The 12,909-nt window shown below is 52.4% G+C and overlaps 1 protein-coding gene across 1 annotated transcript; it reads left to right on the top strand.

Annotated features, from left to right (window-relative positions):
* Nucleotides 1–572: 572 nt before the first annotated feature.
* ttc5 (tetratricopeptide repeat domain 5) lies at nucleotides 573–12,593 on the top strand. Its single transcript, XM_063061286.1, has 10 exons — nucleotides 573–929; nucleotides 1,629–1,761; nucleotides 2,359–2,570; nucleotides 6,408–6,555; nucleotides 6,834–6,925; nucleotides 7,515–7,571; nucleotides 7,942–8,088; nucleotides 9,093–9,307; nucleotides 11,174–11,318; nucleotides 11,587–12,593. Exons 1-10 carry the CDS (start codon nucleotides 870–872, stop codon nucleotides 11,704–11,706), a joined length of 1,329 nt encoding a protein of 442 aa, XP_062917356.1. The 5' UTR covers nucleotides 573–869; the 3' UTR covers nucleotides 11,707–12,593.
* Nucleotides 12,594–12,909: the final 316 nt, after the last annotated feature.

Below are 12,909 nucleotides of genomic sequence, written 5' to 3'. Positions count from 1 at the left end.
AGTTTGAGATCAGGTTTGTCACCTAAAGCACTCAAAAACTTCTACAGATGTACGGTGGAAAGCATTCTGACTGGCTGCATCACTGTCTGGTATGGGGGTGGAGGGGGGCTACCACACAGGATCGAAAGAAGCTGCAGAAAGTTGTAAAATTGGTCAGCTCCATCTTGGGCACTAGCCTCTGAAGTATCCAAGGCATTTTCAAGGGACTCACATCACCCAGGACATGCCCTCTTCTCATTGAAGGAGGTACAGAAGCCTGAAGGCACACACTCAACGATTCAGGCATTGAACCCATAAAATTACCTCACATTTTTATTTCTGTTTTTGCACTATTTTTAATATAGCTATTTAATATACATATATATACTTACTGTAATTAATTTACATTTTTCTATATCATCGTATATTGCATTGGACTGCTGCCCGACATATGCCGGTGATGTTAAACCCGATTCTAATACCTGCGGAGCTCCCGCTGAGAAAATTCACCCTCGACCCGCACACGCGGCGCATGCGCGCTCCCCTCCAATCCCTGCCCTCGCTGGCGTCGCGGCCGTTCTTGCCCGTGGAGGACCAGCAGGAGGACTTGTCTGCGGAGCGACAATCAAACTGTTGGCAAGGAAGGGAGCGAAGTTGCCGTTTCGGGCTTAGACGCCACATCAAGACTATTGGCTGCTTTTGTCTCTATGGTGGTTTAAGGGAGGAACTGCCGCTCTTTTCTTGGAAGGACCATTGTTTATAGCGCAGGACGTTTATTTCACCCCGGAGAACCAACCGCCGTTGCGGCGGGAGGACCTTCGTTCATCTCGGAGGACCGGCCGCTATTGTCCCGGGAGGACCGCTGTTTAAAGCGGAGGACCGTGTTGAAGATGGCGGAGAGTGGAGCGGAGGAGAAAGAACCGGAGGGCGACGGAGAGCGGAGAGTCCGGGTATCCTGGGGTGGGGGGTGGGGGTCTGGATACAGGGGGAGTATCTGGGGGACCCATTGTCGCAGAAGCAGGGATGGGCTAGTGGAATCCGGGGACAAGGGTTATTAGGGAGTCAGAAGAAAAAGTGGGATATCTGCGCGAAGGTTGTTCGGGGGAGGTTCCTCGGGGTGTCGAAGTCTCCCTGGATAGAGGGACACAATCTCCCCGAGGTGGAGTGTGTGACCGGGAAGTGGGGAGAGATATCTCGCCTCTCGGGGTTGGGAAGGATTCGGTCCTCAACCTGCCTGTTACGGTTGTTGTGGAGTGGAGTCCTACTCCGTTTCCTGATGGGGATGGGGAATGTGGTCAGGCTGGATGGGGCGTCTGCCGATAGAAAAGATCTAGGATCCCCGGGGTGGGGAGTGTCCGGGTATTCCCATGATAGGGAATGAGGGTTGAGGGGGGTCCAAGGAGACGGAGATGGAAGAATCTGCTGGAAGGGGAGGGTGGAGTAGGGGCGGAGGGTTTGGATGTCCCGGGAGGGATGAGGGGATGGGGATGGGGTTATATAGTGACAGGGAGGAAGGGTGGGGTCGGATGAGGACCCTCCTGGGAAGAGGAGGGGGGGATATAGAGGTATTGCTGGGGTGTCCACTTGTAGAGTGGGTTCAGGGGGTGAGGTGTAACTCCAGCTTTCCCCTCCCCCCGATACACACACAGGAGCTGGTGGATGAGCTTTACACATTCCGGGACCTCTACTTCGAGACTCATGGCATGGAGGAGGCTGGAAATAGGCAGCGAGATCTGGAGGAGCGCATGCAGGCGACTCTGGAGGCCCTACAGGAATTAGAGGGTAGGGAGAGTCCAAGAAACTTCCTCCAACCTCCATCAAACCCTCCCCTAGGTGCACCCTCCTAATACCCTCTTTTACCCTGTCCTCTCCTGACACACCCTTTGAGAAAACCCTCAAGCCCTCATCCCCTCCTCCATAACCCTCTCCTCTCCTAGGGTTACTGTTCTCTCTAAGCTGCGCAAATGCACAGCTGCCCAGTAACTGAAATGTTCCCACATATAGCCTTCATTGCCACACAATTTTTTTTGACCATGTAAAAGTTTCCTGATCAGAGTAATGGTTGGTCTGCACAGCTGTGAAAAAAAATGAGAGGGGATGTTGCCCAGGAACCCCCCCCCCATCTAATCCTTATGCAGGAACCAATCCTTAACCCTCCCCGTTATTATGCATCCCCCTTCTCATCCTTAATCCTCTCTCCCCACCGATTTTGCCCCCTGCCCCACTTGGTTGTTGACTATCGCTGATACTATGAGCAAATGGCTCCCTCGCCCCCCCCCGCCTGTCTCAGTCACTGGCCCCCCCCCGATCACTGGTGCCCCACTGTCAATGCTGCATACCCATTTCTCCCCATCACTGACGCTCTCATCCCTCCCACAGGATGCCCCCAGCGGAAGGCTCACCTGTTGGTGCTGGAGGGCCGGGCGCTCAACATAATGCCCGAGTTCAGCCCACGGGCTGAGCAGCTGCTCTCACGGGCTGTCAAACTAGAGCCGGGGCTGATCGAGGCCTGGAACCAGCTGGGAGAGGTGTACTGGAAGAAGGGCGACCTGTCTGCCGCCCATACCTGCTTCTCTGGGGCCCTCAACCAGGTTAGAGGGTGAGGGGTGAAGGGTGGCAGAGGGAAAATGGAGTGAGGGGAAGGGGTGGAGGGGGTGGTCGGGAGATCGAGAGGGTTAGGAGTTCAAAGTAAAATTATTATTGAAGTACATGTGTCACACTATACTTTATGCTTTATTGTCGCCAAACAATCATCACAGCGATATTTGATTCTGCGCTTCACGCTCCCTGGATTACAAATATTAAATATTAAAGATATTAAAAATAGTTTAAATTAGTAAATATTAAAATTTTAAATTATAAATCATAAAAGAAAATAGAAAAATAGATAGTACGGTAGTGCAAAAAAAACCGAGAAGCAGGTCTGGATATTTGGAGGGTATGGCCCAATTCAGGGTCAGGATCCGTTCAGCAGTCATATCACAGTTGGAAAGAAGCTGTTCCCAAATCTGGCCGTACAAGTCTTCAAACTCCTGACCCTTCTCCCGGAGGGAAGAGGGACGAAAAGTCTCTTGGCTGGGTGGGTCGTGTCCTTGATTATACTGGCGGCACTGCTCCAACAGTATGCGGTGTAAAGTGAGTCCACAGACGGAAGATTGGTTTGTGTGATGTGCTGCGCCGTGTTCACGATCTTCTGCAGCTTCTTCCGGTCTTGGACAGGACAACTTCCATACCAGGTTGTGATGCACCCGAGAAGAATGCTTTCTACGGTGCATCTATAAAAATTAGTGAGGGTTTTAGGGGACAGGCCAAATTTCTTTAGTTTTCTGAGGAAGTAAAGGCGCTCAGATTCATTTTCTTGCGGGCATACAAAAGAAAACAAATTAGAATCAATGAAAGACTGCACCCAACAAAACGGACAAACAACCAATGTGCAAAAGTTAACAAACTGCAAATACAAAATAATAACAAGCAATGCAATAAACATCAAGAACATGATGAGTCCTTGAAAGTGAATCCATAGGTTGTGGGAACAGTTCAGTGACAAGACAAGTGAAGTTATCCCCTCTGGTTCAAGAGTGTGATGGTTGAGAGTAATAACTGTTCCTGGATCTGGTGCTGAGGTTCTCGAGGCTCCTGTACCTCCTTCCTGATGGCAAGCAGTAGTTATTGTGTCGGCCTAAGGAGACCAGGGGAGGGAGCTGGGGGGGATGTGCTGGGCTGGGGATGGAGTGGGGTGGGGGGCAGCTCACACAGCATCTAGTAGTTTAATTCCATCCTCTAACAAAACTGTATTGATAAGAAGGGCATGATTAAACTGAAAAGTGTGCAGAACAAGATTTACAAGAATGTTGTCGGGACTCGAGAGAGATTAGACAGGTAGGGTTTCCTCCTGGGAGCTTAGGTAACTTGGGGATCTCCTTGAGATGTATAAAATCATGGGGTGGTGGGCTTGGATAGGGTGAGTAGTCTTTTTTTCCCCCAGAGTTGGAAATCAATAACTGGTGAGCATTGCTTTAAGGACAAGTTTGTTTTTACACAGAGGTGGGAAGTAGTTGCCATAGGAAGTGATTGAGACAGCTACTTCAGTTACCTTTAAGAAGTTACTAGACAACGGGGTGACCCGTTGGGGCACCATTTGAGAGAAGGGTAGTGCAGTCTGATGTGACCAGAATGAACATTAAATTTTCCTGAATGCTACTGGTATCGCTTTGCTTTGGAAATTGAAGAAGAAAACTTCAGTTTATTAAAGAAGAATGACAGGTAGCAAGGCAAATATAGCTCCTCCTCCTTTAATGACACTTTTGATGGCATCATTTCTGATTGATCTGCCACCCTTCTGCTTCTTGTTGTCATTCTGGAGACGTGCAGTCCTTTCATCTGCCATCTCTTCATCTCTTCTGTTTGTTGTTTGTCTTTGATCTTGGAGACGTGCATTTCTCTGCCTCTTTTGTCTCTTCCTTTCTCCTCCTGTGCCTGTTTTTGTCATTCTGGAGACGTGCAGCCCTTTCATCCCCCATCTCTTCTGCTGTTTATTGTTTGTGTCTGATCCTGGAGACGTGCATTTCTCAGCTCCTTTGTCTCTCCCTCTCTCCTCCTCTATGACAGTTGTTGTGATTTTGGAGACGTGCATGCCTCTCCTCCTCTGTCTCTTCTTCTCTCATCTTTTTTCTCCTGACTCTTTGATCCTGGAGTCGTGCGGCCCTGGCCTCATCCAATTCTTGTTCTCTCCCTCTCCTCGCTGCTTCCCAACGATGTTTGGAGTTATTTCTTGACCACAATGTCCCCCTTCTCTTTCCACGCTGCATAATTAGGCTGACCATATTTTTTTTTACCCTAATGCTGGATAGAAGATACTAAGCAGTAACACCAAAGCCTCCAGGAAGCTGATTATTCTTGATGATGTAGTTGGCGTTCTCCTAAATGGACGTGATATAGTCACCGCTGTCCTTTGACTTCAGCAAAGGGTTTGATGGGAGTCTCGAAGTACATCATTACAATAAGATTTAATCAACTCTTATTGAAGGGTCTCAGTTTGATCTGTCCCAATCCTGCACATGCTGATGGTGATTAGCAGAATGTGAGCGCTCGAAATCAAGCTGCCCTGCCCTTTTGCTCCAGTTGGTGTCAATGCTGTGAGCATCGTGAGTCACTTCTGAGGGTGGCTGTGCGCATGCATCATGGTGTCACATTGCGGTTTCCATCATGGCTGACATTGGCTCTCGGGTGAAAGCAGGGCTGTTGATTTTGGCAATTGAGCAATTCTATACGAATATATAATCCTGAATTTTGCCTGTATGCCTGTAAGTTAGCGCATTTTAAGTCGACTTAGCCAAAAATAGTGCAGCTGTAATGCATCGTTTGCACTAATTGGTGATCACAAACAGAGCATGAGAGTTTTAGTAGTATAGGGATAGATGTGGACAGTACAAGGATTGTGAGTTTAGAGGCATTGGTCAGACAATATTTGGAATATTGTGAGCAGTTTTGTGCCAGTTCTCTGGAAAAAAAAGTGTTCTAGCATTGGACAAGGTCCAGAGGAGGTTCACGAGAATGATTCTGGGAATGTTGGGGTTAATGTGTGAGGAGAGTTTGGTGGCTCTGGGTTTGTACTCACTGTTCAGGAGTGACAGGGGATCTTATTGAAACTTACTGAATACTGGAAGTCTTGAATAGAGTAAACCTGGAGAGGATGGTTCCAGTTGTGGGAGACTAGGACCAGATGACACAGCCTTAGAATACGTCCATTTAGAACTGCGATGAGAAGGAATTTCTTTAGCCAGATGGTGGTGAATCTGTGTAATTCATTGCCACAGATGGCTGTGGAGGCCAAGTTATTGGGAATAATTAAAGCAGAGGTTGAAAAGTACTTAATCTGTGAGGGTGTGAAAAGTTACAGGGAGAAGGCAGGAGAATGGGGTTCAAAAGGGAAAATAAATCAGCCATGATCGAATTGCGGAGTAGACTAAAAGGCCAAATGGCCTAATTCTGCTCCTATGTCTTATGGTCTGACATGGGCCAAGTGTTGGGAAACCGTGCTCCTCTGTGTACTGTCCGTCCCATGTTCTGGGAACTGGGTGAGATACCCTCACCAGAGAGGAAGCCCGCCTGGCCACGTGGAATCAATCCCACTGCTTGACAGGTCTTGCAACCTCCCTGCGGAGTGAACTGGCCTCCTGGATGCGCTCAACCTTCTCATGAACTATATATGTGGGGGTAACGGGCTTCCTGTTGGTGCTGTGCTGCATCCCATCCTGACCTTGGTGGGAGAGGAGGGCTGCTGAAGGCGGTTCTGGCAGGGTGTGTGATAGAACGAGATTTATGAGGGATGGGTACAGTGGGTTAGAGCAAAGGTGGGGGGGGAGGGATTTGGGAGGGGTCCATATTTACTGTGGCTCCACCTGGCATGTCCCACCCCCACCCCACAGTGCAAGAACAAGGTGTCTCTGCGGAACCTGTCGATGGTCCTGAGGCAGCTGCCGGCTCAGGGGGAGGACAGCACCAAGAATGTCCTGGCCAGCGTGGAGCAGGCGAAGGTGGCGGTGCAGATGGATGTCACCGACGGAACCTCCTGGTGTGAGTGTGACCTGGCTGCTGGGGGGGCGGGGGGTGGGGAGCACCATGGGAGAAGGGGGCAGTAAGGGAGCATTGTGGAAGGGAGGAGAGAAGGGAAGGATTGCCGTGGGTGGGAGGAAAAGTAGTGAAGGAGCCCCATAGAGGGGTTGGTGGGGGAGGGTAGAGAGGAAGGGGATGCCAGTTTCTCCCGTGTCCCGCTGTGAGGATGTTAACCCCTGTCCCCCTCCACCCACCCACCATGCTCAGCTGCAGTAACGTCTCTCTTTCCCCCCAAACAGACATCCTGGGCAATGCCTACCTGTCACTATTCTTCCTCACTGGGCAGAGTGAGCGGGTCAGTCAGCAGGCACTGGGTGCCTACGCTCAGGCGGTGAGTATCACCAGGATGGGGGTGTGGTAGGGCCATTGGTGTGACTGAGTTGTGGGATGGGCGGTTGCAGGTGCAATGGGGGGGGGTGTCAAAGGGTGTTCAGGAGTGAAGGGGCTGGGGCAAGATTGGAGGTTTGGGGTTGGGTGGGATGATGGGTTCAGGGGCTGGTTTGGGACGGGAGGTCAGTCAGATGGGATTGTAGGAGGTCATGGGGGTGTTGGGGCTGAGGACAGGGTTCAGGGGGTTAGGGGAAGGTTGGGGTGACAAGAGGGAGATCGCGGTGACATGATTGGAGAATGATGCTCGGAGTCAGAGTTTAAGGTGTTGGAAGTCAAGTGACTGGGTTAAGAGGTTGGGGCTGGGTTGGGGTTGGAGATGGGATGAGTGACTGGGTCGGGGGTAACAGGATCAGGCACGGGCTTCAGAAGGCTGAAGAAGTAAGGTCTGGTGATGGGACTGAGTGGGGTGTTGGGTCAGTTGAGGGGAAGAGGGTGATATTCTAGAGAAGGGCCTGTGATGTAAGGGTGGTGTTTGTTGGGAGGGTGGGAGAAGACAGCGTGACCTGACCATTGTCTCTCCCCCTCTCCAGGAGAAGGTTGACACGGCCTCCCGCAACAACCCAGACCTCCACTTCAACAGGTCCACGGTGAGTTCACCCCCACCCATCTCTGGTGGGTGGATATAAAAGTTCACTAAGAAGGGCTCCTGAATCATTGGGACTTGCCCGGGGAGGGTGAGGATGGCTCTCAGTGAATGTGATGTTGAGGGTGTTTGAGGGATTGCTGAGAGGGCGGACCCCAAGAGGCTGGAGGTGGGGCACACTAATCCTTGGGATATGCCGGAGAGGATGGGATGGGGGCACAGAGGCGGATTGCAGGGAGGGATGGCAGAGGTTGGGATGAGTGGGGTGGGCAGTGGGACTCCTGAGCAGACAGAGAGTCTGAGGACAGCGGAAGGTGCGGGCAGACTCCTGCTTCTGCTTTAATCCCTGACCCCTGTTCCCTCAAAACACCCAGCTTCACAGGTATGAGGAGAGGTACCAAACGGCGCTGGAAGGATTTGCTCGGGCTGCTGCCCTTGACCCTGCCTCCTCAGAGGCTTCGCACCGCCATCAGCAGCTGCTCTCCTTCCTGGACCGGGTCAGCACCATGGTGCAGCAAAAGGTGAAGTGGGGGCAGAATGTGGGAAGCTGGGTGGGGGAGACTGACTCATGGGAGTGGGGAGGGCCACAGTCAATGGTGCAGGGGGCAGTTTGCATTCACCCATGTCCCAAACTTTGTCACATGGTGTGAGCAGAATTATTTGCAGCTTAATGTGAAAAAGACTAAGGAGCTGGTGGTAGACCTGAGGAGAGCTAAGGTACCGGTGACCCCTGTTTCCATCCAGGGGGTCAGTGTGGACATGGTGGAGGATTACAAATACCTGGGGATACGAATTGACAATAAACTGGACTGGTCAAAGAACAATGAGGCTGTCTACAAGAAGGGTCAGAGCCGTCTCTATTTCCTGAGGAGTCTGAGGTCCTTTAACATCTGCCGGATGATGCTGAGGATGTTCTACGAGTCTGTGGTGGCCAGTGCTATCATGTTTGCTGTTGTGTGCTGGGGCAGCAGGCTGAGGGTAGCAGACACCAACAGAATCAACAAACTCACTCGTAAGGCCAGTGATGTTGTGGGGATGGAACTGGACTCTCTCACGGTGGTGTCTGAAAAGAGGATGCTGTCCAAGTTGCATGCAATCTTGGACAATGTCTCCCATCCACTACATAATGTACTGGGTGGGCACAGGAGTACATTCAGCCAGAGACTCATTCCACCGAGATGCAACACAGAGCGTCATAGGAAGTCATTCCTGCCTGTGGCCATCAAACTTTACAACTCCTCCCTTGGAGGTTCAGACACCCTGAGACAATAGGCTGGTCCTGGACTTATTTCATAATTTACTGGCATAATTTACATATTACTATTTAACTATTTATGGTTACATTATTATTTATGGTGCAACTGTAACGAAAACCAATTTCTCTCGGGATCAATAAAGTATGACTATGACTATGACAATAGCCGTCGGTTCTTGGGTGCCCTTGAGTGGGACTGTGTCCTAGGACTGTTCATGAGGACAGATGAGCCTGTGGTGTGAGTGTACTCTGCCTCCTCTCTGGTTCCAGGGGAAGCTGAAGACAAAGAGACTGAATGCCATGGTGTCCAGACTGGTGAACCGGGAGCTGCCACAGCACCAGGGCCGTCCCTACTCCAGCCCGAGTGGGCAGCCGCTCTCCCTTAGCCTGCGGCCCCTCTCTGCTCTCCGCCCCGGGCCCAACCCTGGGTTGGTGGTACTGGGCAAGGTGGTCTTCAGCCTCACAACCGATGACAAAGTGCCCTTGTAAGTACAAGGTCTGGGGAGTGTGGTGGACCACTGGGCAGGTCTGGAGAATGGATCCCAGTTACCACAGTTCAAGCGGGTCAAGTTACTAGGAGAGTTGGGGCCTGGTTACCAGGGCCAGGCAGGGCTTTGAATGGAGCTTTGTTACAAGGGCAAATGTGGACTTGGTTACTCGGGTCCTCAGTTACCAGAGAGAGTGGGCCCTTGAATAGCAGCAGAGATGGGGATATAGTTACTGAGGGAGGTGTGGCCTTGGATACTGGGAAGAGGGGGATGTGGTAACTGGGTCTGGTGTGGCCTTGGTTACAGGGTGGGGGGGTGTAGTCTTGTTACCCAAGGCCTTGGTTACCAGGGGGTGGGGCGGGGGAGAGGATGGATCTTGGTTACCAGGGGGTGGGTGGGGGGAGGGGATGGATCTCGGTTACCAGGGGGTGGGGGGGAGAGGATGGATCTCGGTTACCAGGGGGTGGGGGGGGGAAGAGGATGGATCTCGGTTACCGGGGGGGTGGGGGGGGATGGATCTCAGTTACCGGGGGGTTGGGGGAGAGGATGGATCTCGGTTACCGGGGGGGTGGGGGGGGAGAGGATGGATCTCGGTTACCGGGGGGTGGGGGGAGAAGATGGATCTCGGTTACCAGTGGGTGGGGGGAGAGGATGGATCTCGGTTACCAGGGGGTGGGGGGGAAGAGGATGGATCTCGGTTACCGGGGGGTGGGGGGGAGAGGATGGATCTCGGTTATCGGGGGGTGGGGGGAGAGGATGGATCTCGATTACTAGGGGGTGGGGGGAGAGGATGGATCTCGGTTACCGGGGGGGGTAGAGGATGGATCTTGATTACTAGGGGGTGGGGGGAAGAGGATGGATCTCGGTTACCAGGGGGTGGGGGGGAGAGGATGGATCTCGGTTACCGGGGGGTGGGGGGGGAGAGGATGGATCTCGGTTATCGGGGGGGTGGGGGGAGAGGATGGATCTCGGTTACCGGGGGGGGGGGGAGAGGATGGATCTTTATTACTAGGGGGTGGGGGGGGAGAGGATGGATCTTGATTACTAGGGGGTGGTGGGGGAGAGGATGGATCTCGATTACCAGGGGGTGGGGGGAAGAGGATGGATCTCGGTTACCAGGGGGTGGGGGGAAGAGGATGGATCTCGATTACTAGGGGGTGGGGGGGAGAGGATGGATCTCGGTTACGGTGGGGGGGGGAGAGGATGGATCTCGGTTACCAGGGGATTGGGTAGGGGAGGATGGATCTCGGTTACCAGGGGGTGGGAGGGGAAAGGATGGATCTCGGTTACCAAGGGGGGGTGGGGGGAGAGGATGTATCTCGATTACTAGGGGGTGGGGTGGTAAGAGGATGGATCTCGGTTACCAGGGGGTGGGGGGGGGAAGAGGATGGATCTCGATTACCGGGGGTTGGGGGGAAGAGGATGGATCTCGGTTACCAGGGGGTGGGGGGGGAGAAGATGGATCTCGGTTACCAGGGGGTGGGGGGGGGAGAGGATGGATCTCGGTTACCAGGGGGTGGGGGAGAGAGGATGGATCTCGATTACCAGGGGGTCAGGGGGGAAGAGGATGGATCTCGGTTACCAGGGGGTGGGGGGGGGAGAAGATGGATCTCGGTTACCAGGGGGTGTGGGGGGGGAGAGGATGGATCTCGATTACCAGGGGGTCGGGGGGGGAAGAGGATGGATCTCGATTACCAGGGGGTTGGGGGGAGGATGGATCTCGGTTACCAGGGGGTGGGTGGGGGGGGGAGAGGATGGATCTCGGTTCCCAGGGGGTGGGGGGAGGGCCCTGATGTACTGTTGACTGCCATCACCACTCAACCCGCTTTCCCTGTTACTGACCGGTCCCTCCTTTGTCCCAAGTACCTTCGGTCTGTTGGATGGTGAGGGGACCTGCGTGGCGGTGATGGTGTACAACATAGCAGAGAGCTGGGCGGTGCTGATCGGAGACACGGTGGCCATTCCCCAGCCCCTTTTCAAGGAGCATCGACTGGAGCACCGGGGCAAGGTGAGCGTGAGAGCAGGGTGTGACCCCGGGCAGACAGCACAACCCATTGTGGTGTCTCGACGTAGATTGTGACAAAATCTATACTCAAACCAGCACTGACACCTCTCTCTCCTGCAGCACCAGGACTCAAACCTCCTCTCCCTACCACTAATCCACAACCCCAACTTCCCACTTTCCCCCATCCACCCTCCGTGCATTCTGGGCTTTGACCTTTCTCTCCCCACTCCTTCTACCTCAGGCCTGACACCTCTTTCCCTTCATCCCACAGAAGTTTGCCTTCAACAGTGTCCGTGTGGAGACCCCACTGGTGCTGATAGTGAACGGCAGGAAGCAGAGTGCCAGCTGCCAGGCCACTGCCATCGTCGCCTACAGACCCTGCAGCGAGTGAAGAGAGGTTCACCTGACCTCTCCAGGACTGAGTCCAGACAGCAATTTGCTCCCCACATCCTGGAACCCATGGAGTTAACATTACTGTTGGTGCTTCCTGTGGGATCGCTGGCCGACTACCCATGGGGTGGGGGGAGAACTGGGTCCTTGTGGTGGAGGGGTACTGAGGGCGCAGTGGGGGGACATTTTCAGGACCATGGAGAGGCAAGTGGGGGGAGCGCACCCTGGTCGTGAATTGACACTGATTTTTCAACGTCTCCACCTGGAGATGGCGGTCAATCCACACCTTCTACATACTGAACCTCATGCCAAATCCTTCTCCACTGCCTCTGGGTCTTTCAATTGTTTTGATAGATAACTGAATGTTTCACGTATGGTTAGCAGAAAGATGTTTTTACAAGAAGCTGAAAATATTTGCTCAGCCATAATAAACCATATTACAGGGGGTTGTAAATTCCTGCTGTCACCGTAATAAACTGTTACAGGAGGCTGTAAATCACTCTTGCTGTAGTAAACCATGTTACAAAACTGTAAATTACCACACTCCTGCTGTAATAAACCGTTTACAGGAGGCTGTAATTCATCCTCTCACTGTAATAAACTGCTTACAGGAGGCTGTAATTCGCACTCTCGATGTAATAAATCACATTATAATGCTATAAATCACCATTCTCACTGTAATAAACAGCTTACAGGAGGCTGTAAATTACCACTCTCACTAATAAACTGCTTACAGGAAGCGGTTATTTGCCCCTCTTGATGTAATAAACTGCTTACAGGAGGCTGTAATCGCCGTGCTCGCTGTAATAAAATGCTTACAGAAGACTGTAATTTACCACTTGATGTAATAAACCGCTTATAGGAGGCTGTAAATCGCCACATTCTATGTAATAAACCACTCACAGGAGGCTGTAATTTGCCACACTCTCCATGTAATAAACCGCTTACAGGAGGCTGTAAATCTCCACACTCGATGTAATAAACTGCATTGTTTGTAGCCCATTCACCGAGGGAGGCCAGATGCCCTGCCTGTGAACCTTCATGATCCCCTCCGCAGCTCTCAACCGTTCCCACAAATCTCTTGCCATCCCCAACCCTCTGAAGCTCAAGGCTTCGCTTAACCCCTTCACAAACAGCTCTCCTCCCAGGATGATGGGTGACACTGGGTGTAAGGTGCCCACAACAGACTGAAGAAATAGTTATG

This window comes from Mobula hypostoma, chromosome 10, assembly GCF_963921235.1.
Source record: "Mobula hypostoma chromosome 10, sMobHyp1.1, whole genome shotgun sequence".
In the NCBI taxonomy this organism is placed as follows: Eukaryota; Metazoa; Chordata; class Chondrichthyes; order Myliobatiformes; family Myliobatidae; genus Mobula; species Mobula hypostoma.
Note: the sequence above shows the minus strand (reverse complement) of the source record. Positions and strands in the feature narration are given on the sequence as shown.

What these genes read in the sequence shown, in the direction of transcription:
- ttc5 (XM_063061286.1), top strand. Translation starts at nt 870, where the DNA reads ATGGCGGAGAGTGGAGCGGAGGAGAAAGAACCGGAGGGCGACGGAGAG. An exon ending in CACCGACGGAACCTCCTGGT is followed by an intron (nt 6,556 to 6,833) that starts GTGAGTGTGACC and finishes CCCCCCAAACAG; the next exon opens with ACATCCTGGGCAATGCCTAC. An exon ending in GACTGGAGCACCGGGGCAAG is followed by an intron (nt 11,319 to 11,586) that starts GTGAGCGTGAGA and finishes TTCATCCCACAG; the next exon opens with AAGTTTGCCTTCAACAGTGT.